The sequence below is a fragment of the Quercus lobata genome, chromosome 7, assembly GCF_001633185.2.
Source record: "Quercus lobata isolate SW786 chromosome 7, ValleyOak3.0 Primary Assembly, whole genome shotgun sequence".
NCBI lineage: Eukaryota > Viridiplantae > Streptophyta > Magnoliopsida > Fagales > Fagaceae > Quercus > Quercus lobata.
In genome coordinates, this window is record NC_044910.1 from 23,699,513 (window position 1) to 23,719,776 (window position 20,264).

Genomic DNA, 20,264 nt, shown 5'->3' on the forward strand with positions numbered 1-20,264 from the left:
GATTCTACAATTGAAGTCCAATTTTGCGTTATGTGTCCTAAATTATTATTTTTAAAGCGGGTTTATTTCTTAATTTTGGAATCAAATGTGGGACCATATCATAAATCTCCATTCAAGTGAGTTATTATGTACAAAAACCAAAGAGTCTAGAATTAATGAACATAAAAATATTTTAAAAATGGACAATTTACATTTTATTCCTAATAACATTCTTACAAAACCTTTTAAAGAGTTAAAAATATATATGAATGACTATCAATAATATTTAAATTATATATGTAAGAATTATAATATGTATTTTAATGTGTATCTTTTAAGTATATTCATGTATATGCATGGGGTTACAAGCTAGTAATAATAATTAATGGTGCTTTTTTTTGTTTTGTAGAAACTACATTTTGAATGGGTGGAATTAATACTTTGTCAGTTGTTGTGGTAATAAATTATCATAGTTACTTCAAATCCAAGGATGTTTAAATTTCTCCTCCTTAGCCATCAGGATTTAATAGCCCAAAAATATGTCATGGACCTCATGGTTTGAGATAATGGTAAGACAGGTCTTATTGAATGACTTTCAAAAAATAAAAATAAACGTGTTATTGAATGAAATTTCTGGTAAAATTAATCTTCCATATTTTCTTCATATTAGGTATAAATGAAATGAATCCTTGGACCACGTAGCCGCTCGTGGTCTCGCATAATGGAATCTTCCATCTTCCATTCATATCACTTTTAGAAAATATGTGCTTGGTATGGTCAGCGTCTCAAGGGAAAAAAAAAAAAAAAAAAAAAAAAAAAAAAAATCCACAGTAATAATACTATGTCGACACTAATTTCACAAAAAATCCTAGACAGAGACGCAATTATTCATGGACTTGAGTGGCAATGGCCTCCTCAATTTTTTTTTTTTTTTTTGTACTAATTTATTTAGGTACTAATTTTAGCAATTTAGTTCAATAAAATTAAATTTGGTCTTCTCTTAACAATATATTGATCTGATTCTCAAATATATATATATATATATATATATATGATTCTTTTTCAAATGCCATAAAAAAATCCATAGATTTAAAATTTAAAATAAAATTACAAGCCCAAAAAAATTAGGTCAATAACAAAAATTACCAATAACAAAACTAAAAAAAAAAAAAAGTCCAATTAATCAATTTTAGCCCAAACAAACAACTTGGCACTTTAAAAAATTTTAAACAAAATCATTTTTCCTTTACCCAATAGCAGATGCATGCATATAAGATGAACACCGAGTTCCCTTTTCATAAATGATTACATTGTAATGTATTTAAAAAATAATGATTTTGTGTCTTTGTCTTTGTTGACTTTTTGTTAATATTAAGTGGATGCTAATTTGAAATTTCATAATGAATTTTTTTCTTTGTTTATACTTCCACCTTTCCTAACTCTAAGTCCTGACTTCATTCCCAATCCTAGGGTGGCAGACTATTATTAATTAATAAAAAAGTAATATTATTGATGAATCCATATTAAAACCAGTAATAGATTGCTAGGATAGTAGGATTTATTATCAAATTGTTTTGAAAAATATTGTGGACATAACATTACTCTTTCTATGATACTCACCTATAGTACAAAGCACATCACAATAGCTTATGACATTTAATTCGGGATTAGTGGCAAATTATGTAAAGCAAAAACCATCATGGAAGCATATCCGATAATTTATTTTCCATTCTTGTTAAGCAGCTAAGAAGATTTTATTGAATACTATATAGTAAGCATTTAAGTATCATTTAATTCTATAAAAAAATAAGTATCTCAATTTTATCTCAACACAAAGAATACATTGACATATATGGATCTGTTTGGGATCTGTTTATTTTGCTGAAACTGAAAACTTTTTGTTGAAAGTACTGTAAATAAAGGTAAAAGTTAGCTAAAAGAGTACAATAAAACCCATGAATAGTACCAAAAAGTGCAGTGAAACCCATCAATAGTAGCAAAAATAAACTTATTTAAGCTAGAGCCAAACACACATGGGTCTGTTTGAGATCCGTTTATTTTGTTGAAATTGAAAACTTTTTACTGAAAATACTGTAGATAAAGGTAAAAGTTAGCTGAAATAGTACAGTGAGACCTATGAATAGTACCAAAAAGTGCAGTGGAGTCTATGAATAGTAGCAAAAATAAGCTGAATAGTAAAATAAGCTGGTTTTTAAGTTGGAGCCAAACGCACATAGGTCTGTTTGGGATCCACGTATTTTGTTGCAGCTAAATTTTTTTTTGCTAAAAGTACTGTAGATAAACGTAAAAGTTAGTTGAAATAGTATAGTGAGACCTATAAATAATATCAAAAAGTACAGTAGAACTTATGAACAGTGGCAAAAAAAAGCTAAATAGTAAAATAAGCTAGCTTTTTAATTTTTGCTAAACACTTTGCACTCACTTCGTGTCCGTTTAACATGATTAATTTTGTCAACTTATTTTACTATTCAACTTATTTTTGTTACTATTCATAGGTCACATTGCAATTTTTGGTACTATTCATGGGTTCTACTGCATTATTCAACTAATTTTTACTTTTATTTACAATACTTTCAGAAAAAAAATTTTCAATTTCAACAAAATAAGCTAATCTCAAACCGTCCCTTCACTTGCAATCTGTCAGACAAGATTCATCCAATACTTGCTCCCAACAGACAGCTTATATTTTCCTTTTTAAAATTTTATATGTTGTCCTCCCAACCAAACAATCTCAAATTAACATTACTTTCCCACCTATATAAGCATGAAGCATCCCATCCTTTCTTCTAAACAAATACACCAACTTCTCCACCACACCTATCTCTCTCTCTCTCTCTCCCTGCATTTCCATGGATGACATGACAAACAAACAAACCTGTAAACCCTGTTCAACTTTAGCCCATCTAGGCATGCACCGAGATTCAAAAAAAATATCCAAAACCAAGCCAAAGATACGCATAATTCACATATTTGCTCCCGAGATCATCAAAACCGACGTAGCCAACTTCCGTGAGTTAGTGCAACGACTCACAGGGAAACCCATGGAAAAGGGTTGCAACAAGAAACCAAGCAGAATTCCCCGAAGTGAAGAGTCAAGAAGTGCTTCATCAGACAAGCCAACAGTACAGACAAACAAAATGGAGCTCCCATCTGGGTTTCGTAGTAATTTGGATCAGTCAAGGGAGAGAATTAAGGACGAGGAAGAAGGGATATTGTGGAATGCTGAGCAATCAGGTGGGTTCTTGGGAAGCCTTTCAGAACTAGAGGATTATATTCAAGACCTTGGTGATGAATTCCCATTTCTTCCTTTGGATGCTTCTCGCTTGCATAGCATTGAAGAAGCTCAAATTACCTAGCTAGCTAGTCAAACCAATCAAATGACTCTTCTTTAATATCTTCTTTTTTTCTTTTCTTTTTTCTTTTTTATCTATCAATGTTTGATCTCTAAGAAATTTGTTTTGATGGTGTTTAGCTAGATGGTTTCTCTAAATATATTGTATCTCTATCTTTTTGATTTTCTGAGATTTTTCTACTTATCTGTGCTGTAAATAGAAGGGCTATGCTTCAAGGATTCTCCTTTTGCAAAGAAATTGCAGTTGATTCCATATTTCCATATGATGATAACATTTAGATGTAATCGAAGCAACTGAAAATAGTTTCTTGACTTTCGTTTTTTCTTTTCTTTTCTCAGGAAAATGCATTTAAATGTATTAGGGTTTTGTCTCTTTCATTTTCATGTGGGGACTGGCCCTTTTCTTCTCTATGTGGGCCACCTTTGAGAATTTTTCTTGGTGAATGAAGCAAGAGCGTGCATAAAAAAATATGTGTGTTCTAGATATATATATAAATGTATTACTTTTCTTGCAAGACTTAGATATATCTTTCATTTATATGAGTTTATTACTAAAGTCGTCTCCCACTAACATCAATTTGCAATAACATATATATCTCAGGCACATCTTCTAAGTTTGGCAAACCCTATTGAGGATAAGTGCTAGCTACAGAGTTGGCATAAGTAACACTAATCAAAATCCCATGTAATGTAATTTTTTTTTTTTTTTAGTAGTACGTGGGCATTAATTAATCACTCATTTTTTGAGTTCACACTATACCCAATACCCACAGTAAAATGCAGTAACCATATATAGCTACAATATTAGAGTTTTTAGGAAAATAATAGGCCTAGAAATGAATTGTGCTAAATTACATGATTTCTATGCATGTGATTTTTTTTTTATTAATCTTTTTCAATATGTTCTGTAAATTTAAAGGGATGGCAGTATCAAAGAATGTTGGAAAACATAAACACTTTTTGTAATGAAATTATGAAAACTGCACTACCAAAACCTTGTTAGTAAGTCTTGACATATCAACTATATATTTATGGAGGGTTTTCATTATAATATATATTGAAAGTAAAGCTTGCACCTCTTAATTAGCCGGTAACAGTAGCCATTTTGTTGCATTTTATTATTTGTAAAACTGATTTATTATAGGTGAGAAAAGTTAACGGATAGCCTAAAAGGTGGTTTAGGAAATTTTTAAAAAACTGAATTTTTATGAAAAATGAAAAAGTAATTGACTTTTTTTGTTACAATTTTTTATACTTTCTATAAAAGTGGTATTAAAGGTTTTTTAATATATATTGTTCATTAACAAATGCTCAAAGAGCATCAATTAACATGACACTTTATGAATTTAAAACTTCTTTTTTTTTTTTTTTTGGTTGAGAATTAACTAGAGAATATTTTATATTTTAAATTTTAATTATTTTTTGAGAAACAACTAGAGGATGAATTTGATTATACAATCTTCTCTGCCTTTTCCGTTTCTTTTTGGGGTGAGATAAAATCATGTGCTCACGCATTAGATTTGTTTGAACGACAGGTTTGATAGTGACAGATAACTTAAACAATCAACCATGACCGACACATTCATACACTATATATAAATATATATATATATATATATATAATGAGCAAATTATAATTTATCTACTTTTAAAAGTGAAATGTGTGTTTCAAGCTGCAAATTATAGTGCTATTGATGATGTTTTTCTGAGATTATAAACTTATTTAGGTAAAAAAAAAAATGTCTTGAACTTTTCTTCTTCATTTTTTTCCCCAAAAGCAAAGTTTTCAGCCAAGTTTTAACGTTTAACACTTGACTTGGAAACAGCGGCATGAAGTCAACATTTTTGGTAAACTTTATTCGCAAATTGCAATTTGATTCCTCTTGGGCGGCGTTTAAATTGGATTAAGTTGGCGATTACAAAATTGAAAAAAAAAAAAATAGATAAGGATGACGTACAGATACTAATACTATATACTATTTTGTAACTACGATGGCGTATTGTGTTCATTTCTTTTTTCTTTTTTAATGGCTGAAAAGCGATAGAATGTGTTCGTTTATCAAAGCACATTACTTAGGTTTCACATGGAAGCAAGAAATAATGCAATAACTTTGACTTACATTACCTAGATACATTGTTACTCAGTATCTTGCCCAAAAGTAAAAACAAAAATGACATAGTTTGTCTTTTTATGGACATATTTGTATATGCAAGTATTGAATTGCTTTCGATCAAACTAATTGAAGAGGGAGAAAACTGGAGGTGACAGATCCACTTAGATGGACTTTGACAGTGCTGGACAAATGGGCTAATAGTGAACAGATCCTATGTGAACGGACACAGGATGGACAGATCAAAAGGCCACACGGTACTCAATCGGTCATTATGTGGTCTTCAAGAAACCCTAAATGGAAGCGACTTGCGTTTCACAACTAACCCTAGTCTATAGAGTCCCAATATGAATAGAATTCTAACATGAGGAGAATTCTGGAATATACGCACATTAATGGAGATCTTCCCTATAAGGAAAAGACTTGTTACGCAAGCACAGAAGTTTGGCTCTACACTACTATAAAAACCCAAAGACCCTTAGAAAACAGGTACGCATAATTGATCTCAACTCTGGCACTTTAGAGTTGCGAAAAGATTCTAACTTGACTTTCAGAGGGTATTCGGCCAACACCACGCCGATGTTCTCTGTAAGGTCTTTTCTGTGTGGCTCACTGGTAATTTTTCGGCATTATCACTAATATATATATATATATATGAGTTGGGTTCAAGTTACACATGGTATAATTCTAAGTAATGTTACACCACTCAATATATATATATATATAGGTAAAGTTTAGAGAAAATTGAATTAAAATTTGAAATTAGAATCCAATTTTGCACCAAATAAACATTGTCTTTGCATGAACAAAATCATCAAGGATAAGTGACCAGCCTTTTTTTTCCTTTCAACTGTGCTTCTTTAATAGCTACAAACAAAAATACTAATTTTAGATAGAAAAAAAGAACCAAAATTCAAACTGAAAAAAACAGATTTAAGAAAGACTAAAACAAAAGGAATGAGATGAACCTAAAAAGTAAAAAGCAACGTCTTGGACTTGGTGACTTGGAGTGGAGTTTGGCTTAAAATTCAAAAACGTGTATAAGCTATAGAGAAGGGAGAAGGGTCAGCGGCAATAACACTAGGTTTAGAATAAAAAATATTTTATCTGATGTATTGTGTTTCACTTTAAATATTAGTGATTTAGGGTTTACTAAATTTACAATTATAGTCCTTATTAGTGCGGGGCGGGGATAAAAATATTAAACCCATCCCCGCCCCGCCCCAAGGTGCGGGGACAAAATATTGCCCCACCCCGCCCCACCACCTTTGCGGGGCGGGGAAAACCCGTGAGGGGTGGGGCAGGGCGGGGCAAAATTGTTATCCCTAATCACATATACTCAATAAAAATATCCTCACAACAAAAATCACCACTACACATTCTATCTTATTAAAAATTAGAAAAAAAAATGATCATAAATAGTATTAAATTTAGGTAAGAATTTTAATATATGACTAATTACGTTTACTTTAAAAAAAATTGACCAATTATTTATATTTTTATTATAAAAATTGTGTTTAATTTTAAATGTATCTATACATATATATGTGTTAGATTCTATTTCTAAAAAAAATAATTCGACTAATTATTTATATGTTTATAATAAAAATTGTATTTAATTTTAAATGCATCTATGCATTTGCATGAGTTACATGCTAGTATATATAAAAGGTGCCTATATTCTACAATTTTCTTAATAAAATGTCTTTTAGTCTATGAAAATAAAAATAATAATTCATTTACCGAAATATTTTTTATTAAAAAATTCCACACATTGGGATTGTTACAGTAATCAAATGTTAGGATGTCTACGCATGGAGAAATTATAAGGTCCTCATGGTAGACAAGTGATGTGATCCACCATTTCATTGAAAATCTCCCACCTGTTTAAAATTGTTGAGTCAGAAATTTTTTTTAAATAGAAACTGATTACTAACTCAGCAATTTTAAACAAGTGAAAGTCTTTTAGTGGAATGGTGGACAGAATAACGTGGTCCACCATGAGGACTATATAATTTATCCTATGCATGCCCATAGTACTGGATCAAATTCTTAAATTGTGTGTGGCATACTGGCATTGCAAATTCTTAAGTGTTAGATTTTTTTTTTTTTTTTTTTTTTTTTTTTTTATATACAAGATAGAAATTTTACTCTAGTATAATTTAAGTATATACATGTGTGAAACTCCTTCCTGAAGACTTAAATCTTAAACCTTGCCCTTCACACCCCCACAAACACTTATTGAATTGCTAAGAAATTTTAGAAAAAATTTTTGACCAAAGAAATCTCAGAAAATTAAATAGGGAAAGATGTGTAAATGTTAAGATGTGTATGCCCACACTACCAGATAAAATGTGTAATGCATTTATTATTATTATTATTATAAATTTTTGGTAAGGTGTTAAGCAGATTTAAACTTGAACCCAATCCATTATTAATTGAAATTTTTTAATCCCATGGGTCAACCCTAAATACTTAGCACTCAACAGAACCTAGTGAAGGAGTTGTAGTAGGATCTCTACCTGTTTTTTGGAATAGAGATGGATTATTTAATAGTGAATATTTATATTTTTGCGAGTATAAAGTTGGTGAAAAATATCATGTTATTTAAAAGCAGTTTACTTTTTATTCAATAATGTACAATTTTTAACAATATGGTACCATATTAAAATAAAATGGTATCTTTGTCATAAATAAATCTATGGAGAGGATGATCTTATGGGGATTCTAAAAATTCAAAAAGAAGTAGGAGTATAATAAAAAGACCAGGAAAAATAATCACTAATAAACAATGAACAAAGTTTAGCTACAAAATTGATTATAACCTTACTCAATAAAATAAATATTACTACATATTTTAAAAATCTAACCGTTAAATTGCATGTTCTACTCTTAATACACATGTCAAATTTTGTATTAATCGAATAATATTTACTATATGATCTATAAACTTATATTTTATATATAATTTAAAAAAAATAAAAAATAAAAACTTTTCATTTAAACAATTTATTAATGACATAGCTATTAATTTTTATTTTTTAGAAATTTTGCAAGTATTGAGAATATAAAAAAAGATGTAATCCAATGGTAGATTTGTTAAAATTTACCTCCAATAAAAATATACTAAGGTTGTAGTCTTAAACTATAACCAATTTTGTAATTAAACTTTGTCCATGAACAATTAAATTGTTTACGAGAGTAATTACTAATTTCTCACTCCAGGCTAAGGTAAGACTTTAAACCCACGTGGAAAGTTTGTCAAAGCAACATGTCACGTTTTAGTCAAGCTTGTTCACACTTGGATAATGTGGAAACGCTTAGAGTGCGTTTGGGAAGCGCGTTTTGCGCTTCCCAAACGCACGTTTGCGTTTAAGAGTTTTTTTTTTTTTTTTTTTTTTCAGCGAATGAACAGTAAAAGTACTGTTCATACACTGTGCGGGAGACAAATTTTACTGTGTAGAGACAAATTTTACTGTTCATACACTGTTTGTACACTGTTTATGGACTGTTCATGAGACCCACAATCACTTTATTCATAAAAAAATATTAAAAATGGGTCCCACGGTACTATTTACACATTTAAAAATTATTTTGCTACAGTGTTTTTCAGTTTTCAGTTTCAGTTTTCAGTTTTCAGCTGTATCCAAACAGACCCTTAGTCCCATAATAAAAAAATAAAAAATATAAAAAAAAAAAAAAAAAAAAAAAAAAAAAAAAAAAAAAAAAAAAAAGTGGAAACGCTTAGGAGAAAATGAGTCTTACAGATGTAAATAATCCTAAACCAACCCCAAGAAATAGCACTCAAGCATGTTCACATTTCATGGAGGCAAGGAATTGACTTTTCTTTTCCTCGTGTCTTTGATTATTAGCAAGGAACAGACTGCATTGGACCAATAACATAGCAAAGATTATGAAAAAAAAACAAATACAAATTGCTAAAATAGTAATGTGAAATGGAGAGCCAGACAAAAACCCACACCAGTTGTAATTGTTCTTCAAAAGACCGACACTGAAAACCACCTCTCCAATATTTACAGCCATGCACCACTCAATCTCAATCAATTAACTAGAAATTTGACATATAGTTCCAAATTTATTTATTATTATTTTTTGTTTTAATCAAAAAACATCTATACATTGGAACAAGGAAATAAAAAGCTAGAAGCGGCTGAGAGAGATAAAATGTAATTCTTAACTCAAAATGGTATCTGATTGAAGTAGAGAAAATTTTCAGTTGTCATACAGGTAGAATTCCTAACTCTCATACTCTGCGATTGGTTCTGCAGACAAAGGAGCACTTAACCTTGTTAAAACTTCGGGCACTCCAGCAGTATCCCTTATTATCTGTGTCAAAATCAAAACCAGCAAAAGAATTCATATTGTGAGAAAAAGCAATCCCTCTTGGTAGCCATGGAATAAATCAGCTTTTGAGCAAACTGATGGATAATAAGAGAATATGGTGGTCATACACGTTATGTCTGTCACACAGCCATTGGTTACTACCCCATCTCTAAAAAGTTAGGCATGGAAGCTAAAATTCTACATTCCAGGGTTTAATCTCCCACTTCCCTTTTTCTTTCAAAATAAAAAATGTATGTGGCTTTCAATCTGATTATTGAGAAGCAAAAAAGGGGTCAAATGTATTTTGACTTTTGAGGCCTTATAACATCACTAGATATAAATCATATAATTAATTAGATTGAATTTCAAACTAATATCATGTAGTTAGTTGGATCACTAATTTAAAAAATACAAAAAAAATAAAATAAAATAAAATAAATTTGTAATTGTTAGATCATTTGTTTTTTAATGCACTCCAAACAGCAATCAACTTTCTTCAGAAAAACAGACAAAAAGATGAAAGCTAATGAGGCTAATTTATTCTTTTTACAACATTATTAAATGTACGATAATCACAAGAGATGCAACAAGCTCACAGCGTGGGGCATTTACCATTGACTTGACTATGAAGTATTTGTCATATGAAAACGAACTGGACAGTAAAGGTTGCTATCAATTAAGTATATGCGGTTTTAGGTTCTTACATTCTCACTAGATATGGTTTTAGGTTGCAATCGTTCTAGAAGATCATGGGCAAAAAATAATAATAATAATAATAATAACTAAAGCAAGAAGGGAAACATTCAAGTGAAATTGTTCGATCATGCTGAAAGGAAAAGGTGAAACAATATTAAAAGCCAAAATAGGAAATGGAAAAAGGAAACAAAAAAGAAAGAAATAAAAAAAATAAAAAAAGAGTAATGACTCTGTTTTCCCTATCCATCAAAAAAATATAAAAAAAGTCTCCACATTTTACCTTCAGGATTGGTCCCATAGAAAGGGGTGGCTTGGTGTTTCCTTATGCGCCACCCACCCCCCCCACCCAAAAAAAAAAAAAAGAAGAAGCAAATGAACCATTTTTATACAAAACACCATATTCAGCTCATCAATTAAAGCAAAGATTAAGAACTCTAATCACTCTATTTTATGTCGCAGCAATGCCCCAATTGTTTCAGGAAAAATATTTTCTAATATTTGGTACAACAAAATATGAAAGCCAATTAAAAACATTTTTTTGTGGTCAAGGTAAAACAATTCAAAAGGTTCAAGATCTTTTCTGCCATTCCGTTGTGCCCTCACCCTCTCCACTCCTTCGTATTGCCAACACCAAGATTACCATTCCACCTCCCACACTACCACCCACTGTCTCCAGTGCCACCACACCATCACTGCAGCCACCACCACCATGCCTATGTGAATTATTAATGATTTCCCGTGTGAGCCAATGGCAAAATGTTTTTGAGATCATTTTCAGAATCACAATGAAACACAATTAAAAACAAGTCATTTTTCCAGAAATTTATATATTTTTCACAGAAAACATTTTCCACCAAGACCAACAGAGTGTAAGTTTGTTTTAGTAAGGCAATTTCAATGGAAATTGATTTCACCCACACTATCATCTACTTCTGCAGCACCATAGTACGCCAATATTGTAAGGGAAGCACATGTATAAATAGCATTTAAATTCATCTAAGGAGAAAATGCCCTATAAAAATACTTACAAGTATTTCCTCGTCAAGATAAGAAATCATAAATAGTCTTTGGAAGGCTCCATCTGCTCATGTAAAAAGAAGAGCTTAGCATGAATTCATTATGGGTCTGATCAACATACATATAAAAATATAATAATTCATCATTTGAAATTTGAATTATTTTTTCCATATAAATTAATTAAAAATTTATCATTTTTAACTAGGCATTTGCAGGGAGTACCACCCAATTCCATAAAGAACTAAGAATCGCAAACAACATCGGTTAAATGGGAAAAGTTTCTTAGGGCTTTCTTGTGATAGAACTCCAAAAGAAAACTGTCAATGGGTTTGCTTTATCGGTAGTGTATGTGTGGATGTCTATACATATGTATCACATTTTCAATGGGATATAACATTCTAAATGAAAATCTCAGAGGATGTATACTGGTTCTAACACCTCGGGCTGGTTTTGCATGTTCAGTTTAAGTCTTTATTTACAACCCCAGCCAAGGTTACTTGTAGCCACACATAGAATGACAAAGAGGATAGTAGGAAGATTTAAACAATAAAGATGATATACTGTTGAGTACTACAATTGTTAACGGAAGCATAAAAGTCATTCACTAGCATTTTTCTAGCCCAGATCATCAACTGCTTCAATTTTCAATTATAGTAATATATGTTACACTTAAAACAACCAGATTAGTTGAACTGTCAATCTCTCTGGACTGACTTATTCATTGGATTTGTAGAAGTGAAGACCTTAGAGGTTTGTTTGTCCAATGACAATAGAAAGAAATAATTAAATTAAAAATTAAAAAAAGAGCTTACTTAGAGGAATTGTCAGCCCACTGGAAATGACATCCCGAATAGGAACAGGCATTTGTTGCATTGTGTTAACTGCCTGGCCAAGTGCACCTTTTAGCTGTTCTGGTACCGTTTCTTCAATAACTGTTGGGGACTCAAGAATCCCTTCAACATATTCCTCCTTCATTCGTAGTGGTCCCTCCACAGATAACCTGGTGGAAAGAATAAATTTGCTTTCTATCTGCATTTCATCATAGAGCAGTCCACTATAAAAGCTCCAAAAAAATTGAAAATGAGAGAGTTTGGACTAGATACAGACATACAGTGGCACAATTGAGATGCCTGCATTACCTCATCTCTTAATTAGACATTACAAATAAATTATCACTCTTAGAAATCAAAACTCTGAACATTGGGTTTTATACAACCTCATGGATATTGCAACCAATCAATAATATTTCTTGTATACATCTGAAAGTTTTTATTTCTCCATGAATGCAAAAGCAAACGGAAGTGAGCTTCCTAAGTTTATGAATGAGGACAAGATCTAAGCACAGGTGACTGGAATTCTTAAGATCACCTTTGATTGATAGTTTCTCAATAACGGTTACTTGAATGGACTGGAAAACAAATGATCCCAATCATAAACCAACATGAAAAATTGCCCATATGTGCCCCAAAGAAGAAAAGGAAAAAGAAGCAAACCATTTTTCCATTAAGCAATCAGCTAATCTTGTAAATCTGCTCCAAAATAATTGCAGAAAGTAAGCCAATGAGAATTGCAAAGGAAATTATAACATGATCATATAATCTCCCCAAAGAATGCCATAAATGTCTAATTTCATGAGTTCCACTTGAAGCTCAAACCCAAAGACCCCAGTTAATATATTCAAGCCCCCTATATTTGTTGGTATATAGACTATTTTTTAAGGTCCTGGTCTAAAACACTACTTACAAATTCCACTATTTCTCATTTTCCTTCTTTCTGTTTCACTAAGCCGCTCAAACAGATTTGATTCCTAATATGCATATCAGAAAACCACTTAAACAAAGATGCAAATAACTTTCTTTGTTTTATGTTTATATATATATAATCAGCAATCTTTCATTGCTTATTAAAAAAGGTAACAATTTTTATTAAATCAAAAGAAAGGCATAAGCCCAAGTATAATAAGTTAAAAAGGAAACAATCTTGACACAACCATCCATTCAAACAAGGATTTGAGGATCATCAATTTCAGATCCAATAGAGTTCGTTCACATCCCTCAAAACTTCTAAAATTCCTTTCCAGCACAGTGAGGAATCGCCTTCCAATGTTCTATGCACTGATGTCCACCAAAACCGCCTTGCCAACCAACTCTATTACTCCTTTAGAAATAACCCACTGAAGCCCAAAAAGGCTAAAAACCATAGAACACAGCTCTCTAGCACAAAGAACAACTGAAGGAGTAAATAATCAAGAACTATTTCAACTATTTCCCCATTTCTCTTGCACATGCAACACCAATCTACCACGATAATATGTTTTTTCCTCAAGTTGTCCACAAGAAAAACACAACTCTTGTTTGGACCTTAAGTTTCCAAATGCTTTTCCAGGAAAAAATCACTCTGCTATTCTAGAACTAAAGCTTTATAGTAGGACTTAACCTCAAGCCCTCTTTGTTTAGATGGGGTCCAAGAAAAACTTATCTTCTCGCTAAAGTAGAGCAAATTAAGTCCAAGAAAGATGATAAACTTATCTTCATATGAATGTCAATTCATGTTAATTTTATTTGCTGCCATATTTACTCTTAAGTTAAAATCTCAAAACACCAGGAAGACAAGAACTAAGTGCATTATGGGCATAGTTGAATCACAATTTTGTTTACAAGTTGGGAGTTTCCAAGCATTTCTCCCTTTATACCACTAGCAAGAACTTGAGTAAGAACTTTACCTTATAACTGCATATCCAATTTGTAATATATTTCACATAGAATGAGTTGCTCAGGAATAGACAACACTTACAGATACTAAGGGGTTGTTTGGTACATCATTTTACAGATACTAAGGGGTTGTTTGGTACATCATTTTAAACACATATTTTCAGTTTTTAAACAACATTACACACATTTACACCCACTTTTTTACCCATACCTATTTCTAAAAAAACTGAAAACTGTTGTTTAAACACATGTACCAAACAAGCCCTAAGCACTCAATTACGCTTGGCATCAATTTTATAATTAAAAGCAAAACGTTCTTTTTTAGATACTAAATGACAAAGAAACTTCCTTGCATGAATAATAAATTTGTGCAAACTTCCTTACCGAGTTCAATAATTTCAAGTTTGCTGTAATCTTGGCATATCCATCCTTGATCGCCACGTCCATTTTTGACAAATTAGCCAAAGTCGAAGGAAATCTCCTACAACAACGCAGAAATCAAGCCAGTGCTATTAGCCACCATAAAATTTGACCAACTTTTAAATGAAAAAATTTAAGGTTTTTACCATCACATCCCAAGGCGGCAAGCCCCAACCAAAAAGGGAGAAAAGAAAAGGTCGAAAACACATTAGAAGTTGATCAATAAACAAGTACTCACTCGAATAAAATTCTAGCAGCAAATAATCCTGGACTTCCAGACCCAAACCACTCAAAATTCCATCTACCTTCCAGAAAGGGCGACCTGGATAGCTGAGGAAACGAATTAGCATCTCACACTAAATATATACAACTGAAAATTCCTAGTTTAAATGGGCACCTACGTTGTTGGTCTAGGTGTCGGATTGAGCCGCTCCAGACCAGTTATCCTCTCATTCACATCAATGCGCTGCATTTCAGTCGTCTTACCAGTTACTAAGGCTTCAAAACCCCCAGAATCTTTAAACTGAAACCATTGTTCCACAAACAAATACCAATGAGCTTGAGCATTTGCAAAAGACCCAAATGTCCAGAAAATCAAATATTTACCAATGTGAAAATTGAAATTAATATAGGAGCCTTTAAAATTTTTACCATAGTGCCAATTTCAGAGTATGCCTAAAATTTTCAAGTTAGTTCATTTCCAAATATTTTCTAAGCAATCAAGCAGAGAGTAAAGCTAGCAATTTTGTACCTACTAAATGAACTGAAAATAAAACTTATGAAACCATAAATTACCAAAAAAAAAAAAATCAAATCAAATTGAAGAACAAAATGAAATTATAACATATCTAGGAACCAATTTGAACAGTAAAATCATGGCACAAAATAAATTCAAATGTTAAAATTTTAAAAAAGAAAGCAATGGTTTTGTAATTTAGAAAAAATGAAAGACTCACGGCGAGAAGAAGGGATTCTTTAGCGGAAAGCCTCTCCATTTCCTTGGCATAGGCGGCGGGAGCTCCTTGTACGGCCTGCTGAACCATAGCTCTGCAGTCGAATCTCCGGCCAACGCGTTTCCGGTAAGTCTCCGGCGACTTAGCAGCGAATGAAACCAGCGGCGGAGAAGGTGTGAAAGAGGAAGACGAGTACGGGTTGCGAGTACGGATTGCAGAGATTGCAGCAGGGAATGAGGCTTGTTGTTGTACGGACGCCATTGAAATTAGAAGGAAGAGTGAGTGAGTGAGTGAGCGAGCGAGCGAGCGAGTGAGGGAGAGAATTCTAGGTTTTTATAGAACGGTCAACAACAACAACAGTGAATGGTGAAGTTCAAATTTGGTTGTAGTTTTGACATAATTAAATTTACACCAAACGTCTTTTTTTCTTTTTTTAAAGCTACACCAAACGTCTTACCGGGAAAGGGAATATTGAAAAGGTAGGTTGAGACTTTGAGAGAAAGGTTCCAAAGAATGGTGGTTAAAAGTTGTGATGTGTTTTGCTGATTTTGGAAGGGTTACCTGTTATTATCTTATTATTATTATATATACAATAATATTTACACTTGTTGTGACTATTTAAAAACAACATTATTGGGATGTCTCCTATCTTCTACAAAAAAAAAATATTGGGATGTTGTTGGCCATAATGTAACAAAGTGTGTTTTAGATATTTTAAATTCTAGTTTGATGCCCTGTTCCTTGAATGAAACTTATATTTGCCCGATACCAAAAGTGAATAGCCCCCATAAAATTTCGGAGTTCAGACCGATTAGCCTTTGTAACGTCATTTACAAGATAGTGGCAAAAGTTATTGCTAATAGACTTAAACGAATTCTGCCAAGGGTCATAGGCGAAGCTCAGAGTACTTTTGTGCCAGGGAGACAGATCACAGATAATGTGTTTGTAGCTTTTGAGACGATGCACTGTATAAACATGAAACGGAAATGGAAGAAAGGTCTTATGGCAGTCAAGCTTGATATGAGCAAAGCGTACGATAGAGTTGAATGGCGATACTTGGAAGGGGTGATGAGGAAGATGGGCTTTCAAGAGAAGTGGATTCAGCTGATTATGATGTGCGTGAAAACGGTGTTCTACTCGGTGTTGATCAATGGAGAACCAAAAAGAAAAATAACTCCTACAAGAGGCCTTCGTCAGGGATATCCTATCTCTCCATACCTATTCTTGTTGTGTGCAAAGGTTTTGGCGGAGATGATCCAAAATGAAGCTAGCATGGGACGGATTGAGGGAGTAGCAGTTTGTAGAGGAGCTCCCAAGATCTCCCACCTCTTCTTTGAGGATGATAGCATCATCTTTTGCCGGGCAACATTGGAAGAGGCCAATAGGGTGAGCCAAGTCTTAAAAGAGTATGATAAAGAGTCCGGACAAAAGCTGAATAAGGAGAAGACATCTCTCTTTTTCAGTAAGAAACTAGAAGTGATGTGAAGGAAGGGGTAAAAGAGCTTTTTGGTGCACAAATTATAAAACAGCATGAAAAGTATTTTGGATTGCCATCATTAATGGGGAAAGGGAAAAAGAAGGCCTTCAATCGTATTAAGGACCAAGTGGGAAGAAAAATCGTGGGATGGAAGGGTAAATTGCTATCGAGAGCTGAAAAAGAAATTCTTATCAAAGCGGTTGCACGAGTTGCCCCGACATACACAATGAGCTGCTTTAGAATCTCAGACTCCTTGTGTAAGGAGTTAAATGCAATGGTTTGGAATTTCTGGTGGGGGCAGAAGGAAAATGAGAGGAAAATGGCATGGGTTTCATGGGAAAAGATGTGCCAGAAAAAGAAGGATGGGGGGTTGGGTTTTAGGGACCTCAAGGCCTTTAATTTATCCCTTTTAGACAAACAAGGATGGCGAATAATCCAAAATCCTGACTCTTTGCTCCACAAAGTGCTGTAAGCAAAATACTTCAAAAGGTCGTGTTTTATGGAAGCCCAGTTAGGAAACAACCCCTCATACACATGGAGAAGCTTGATGGAATCCAAGAGCATCATTGACAGAAGATTGAGGTGGAGTATTGGCAATGATAGGAGAGTTAATGTGTGGCAAGATAGATGGTTACCTACTCCTAGTTCCTTTAAAGTTGTCAGCCCAAGAAACCAAGGCACAACTGTAGAAAGAGTGGAACATCTTCTAGACGGGGATAGGGGTTCGTGGGACATTGAGAAGGTGCAAAATACTTTCCTCCCCTTTGAAGCAGAAATTGTTTTGGGAATACCAATCAGCCCGAGCCTTCCAAATGATTCTAGAATATGGGCGTGGTCTAATAATGGGAGATTCACAGTCAAGAGTGTGTACGAGATAACTCTTAAGGTGTTGTGTGAGGCAAAGGGGAATGATGTCCATGGGGAATGCTCTGATTCTTCTAAAATGGTTGAGACATGGAAGTCAATATCGAAGCTGGAGTGTACAAGTAAAATAAAATTTTTCCTATGAAGAGCTTGCAAAAATATTTTGCCTACAAACTACTACCTTGCATAAAGGAAGGTGGGCAATTGGGAGAACTGTGCTTGGTGTGGTGAGAAGGAAACATCAAGCCATGTGCTTTGGGACTGCAGAGTTGTTGCTGATACTTGGAAGGAATTGTGTTTGAAGCTCACTAGTTGGAAAAATTCCCATTATGATTTTCTGGATGTTTACTCGAGACTCGGGGAAGAAGCAAAAGGGTTAGACTGGAATATTTTTGCAACAATTGCTTGGGGCTTATGGAATAATCGTAATTTATTCAAACATGAAGGAAAATGTAAGTCAGCAAGAGTCCTTGTTTGTGAAGCATCCAGGTACACAAAGGAGTACAGGCAAGGTATGGTCAATACTAGACACACTCCCAAGCAGCCTCCTTAGTTGGGTTCTCAATGGAGTCCTCCTAAATGTGGCTGGTATAAAATAAATGTGGATGGGGTAGTCTTTAAAGAGGAAGGGAGCTGTGGTGTGGGTGTGGTCATAAGAAACAAAGAGGTCTGTTTGATGAGGGCAATGAGTAAGAAACTCCCATTCCCGTTGGGCCCATTGGAGGCTGAAGCCCGGGCAAGAGAGGAAGGAATCATTTTAGCTTGGGAGTTAGGACTAAGCAAGGTGGTTATGGAGGGAGATGTGAAAACCATTATGGTGGCCCTCACGGAATTAGCTCCTGTGGCTACTCCAAGCTCGATACAGATGGTGGTGGAGGGTGCTAAGCTCAGGCTACAGAATTTTATGGCTTGGTAGGCTCTGCATATTCACAGGAACAGCAACATAGTTGCACATACGCTGGCTAGACACGCGCGTAATGTAATGGACTATATTACGTGGATGGAGGACACTCCCCAAATGATTCTAAAGAATATTCGTATGGATGTAATTTCTATGGGTTTATCCTATTATCAATGAAAGACTTTCAATCTTGACCAAAAAAAAAAAAAAAAAAAAAAAAAAAAAAAACAACATTATTGATGAATGCTCACATCCTAAGAATAAAATTGAAGAAGAGTTATCTCCGATCCTTGAACATATAGCTACTTATGAATGTAACAACAATTAACAAGTAGCTACTAGGTGATCTATAAATGTGGCTTCCTAGATCTTGGTTATGAGGGATCTCCTTATACATGGTAGAAGCACTTCTTTGGTGGACATTCTCTTTGGGAGAGATTGGATAGTGGCCTAGCAACAAATGACTGGTTAATGAAGTTTCCTAGAACGAGAATAATCCATCTATCTTCTAATTCATCAGACCACTGTCCTTTATGTATTGTTCCCGATGAATTGGATGTTGCAACAACTACCAAGCCTTTTCGTTTTGAGGAAATGTGGCTCTCAGATCTAGGTAGTACAAATGTGGTTGAAGTGGTGTGGTCTTCCAACACCATCACTGATCCATCAACTAAGATTATGAGGAAAATGAAGAAATGTGGAATGGAGTTAAAAAGGTGGAGTCGTGATCACTTTGGGAACGTGAGAAAAGAGTTAGCAAAGAAGAGGAGGTTGCTGGTTGAAACAAAGAAAGAAGCAATGCAATCTAGTCAGAATCATCAAGTTCGAGAACTAAAGAAAGAGAAAAATGAGGTCACTAACAAAAAGAGTAGAATGTGGTTTCAACGGTCCAAAGTCTTATGGGCAACAAATGGTGATAAAAATTCAAAATTCTTTCATAGCTGAGCCACTCAAAGGAAAAGAAAGAACTCCATCAGAAAAATTAGAGATGAATCTGGCAACTGGACTACAAATACTAAGCAAGTATTTGAATGCCTGATCAAGTACTATCAAGATTTATTTACTTCGGCCCAATCACACCAGCATGGAGCAGCCACTAATTCCATCCAAACTATAATTAGTGTTGAGATGAATGCCCAATTATCATCAGAATTCAAAGCATAGCAAGTACAACAGGCGATCAAGCAAATGGCCCCTCTCAAAGCACCGGGACCTAATGGTATGCCCCATTTATTTTATTAGCATTATTGGAATCTAGTTGGTGATGGTGTATGCCAATCTATTCTTACTTTCCTCAATAATGCTTTCTTACCTGAGCACTTAAATCACACTTTTATCACTCTCATCCCACAAAAAAAAAAAAAAAAAAAAGGGTCCAGAATATGCTTCAGAGTACGGACCCATAAGCCTTTGTAATG

At 33.6% G+C, this 20,264-nt stretch overlaps 2 protein-coding genes across 3 annotated transcripts; one reads left to right on the forward strand and one right to left on the reverse strand.

Moving 5' to 3' along the window:
- Window positions 1–2,764: 2,764 nt before the first annotated feature.
- LOC115953927 (VQ motif-containing protein 25) lies at window positions 2,765–3,590 on the forward strand. Its single transcript, XM_031071756.1, has one exon. It carries the CDS (start codon window positions 2,850–2,852, stop codon window positions 3,354–3,356), a length of 507 nt encoding a protein of 168 aa, XP_030927616.1. The 5' UTR covers window positions 2,765–2,849; the 3' UTR covers window positions 3,357–3,590.
- A 5,930-nt stretch (window positions 3,591–9,520) lies between these two features.
- On the reverse strand, window positions 9,521–16,122 carry LOC115953467 (probable plastid-lipid-associated protein 13, chloroplastic). Of its 2 annotated transcripts, none has more exons than XM_031071115.1 (7): window positions 15,608–16,120; window positions 15,053–15,174; window positions 14,890–14,973; window positions 14,616–14,712; window positions 12,333–12,549; window positions 11,532–11,584; window positions 9,521–9,810 (listed from the first exon to the last, which is right to left on the reverse strand). In XM_031071115.1, exons 1-7 carry the CDS (start codon window positions 15,863–15,865, stop codon window positions 9,721–9,723), a joined length of 921 nt encoding a protein of 306 aa, XP_030926975.1. In that variant the 5' UTR covers window positions 15,866–16,120; the 3' UTR covers window positions 9,521–9,720. The 2 variants fall into 2 exon arrangements, with proteins under 2 accessions (XP_030926975.1, XP_030926976.1); XM_031071116.1 differs by lacking the exon at window positions 9,521–9,810 and adding an exon at window positions 10,917–11,216 and having other exon boundaries at window positions 15,608–16,122.
- Window positions 16,123–20,264: the final 4,142 nt, after the last annotated feature.

Bases quoted from the DNA above. Each gene is read 5' to 3' on its own strand.
- LOC115953927 (XM_031071756.1), top strand. From the start codon at position 2,850: ATGGATGACATGACAAACAAACAAACCTGTAAACCCTGTTCAACTTTA.
- LOC115953467 (XM_031071115.1), bottom strand. From the start codon at position 15,865: ATGGCGTCCGTACAACAACAAGCCTCATTCCCTGCTGCAATCTCTGCA. The intron at 12,550-14,615 runs GTAAGGAAGTTT...GATGAAATGCAG, and splicing joins ACTTGAAATTATTGAACTCG to ATAGAAAGCAAATTTATTCT. The intron at 9,811-11,531 runs GTAAGTATTTTT...ATTTTGACACAG, and splicing joins ATCTTGACGAGGAAATACTT to ATAATAAGGGATACTGCTGG.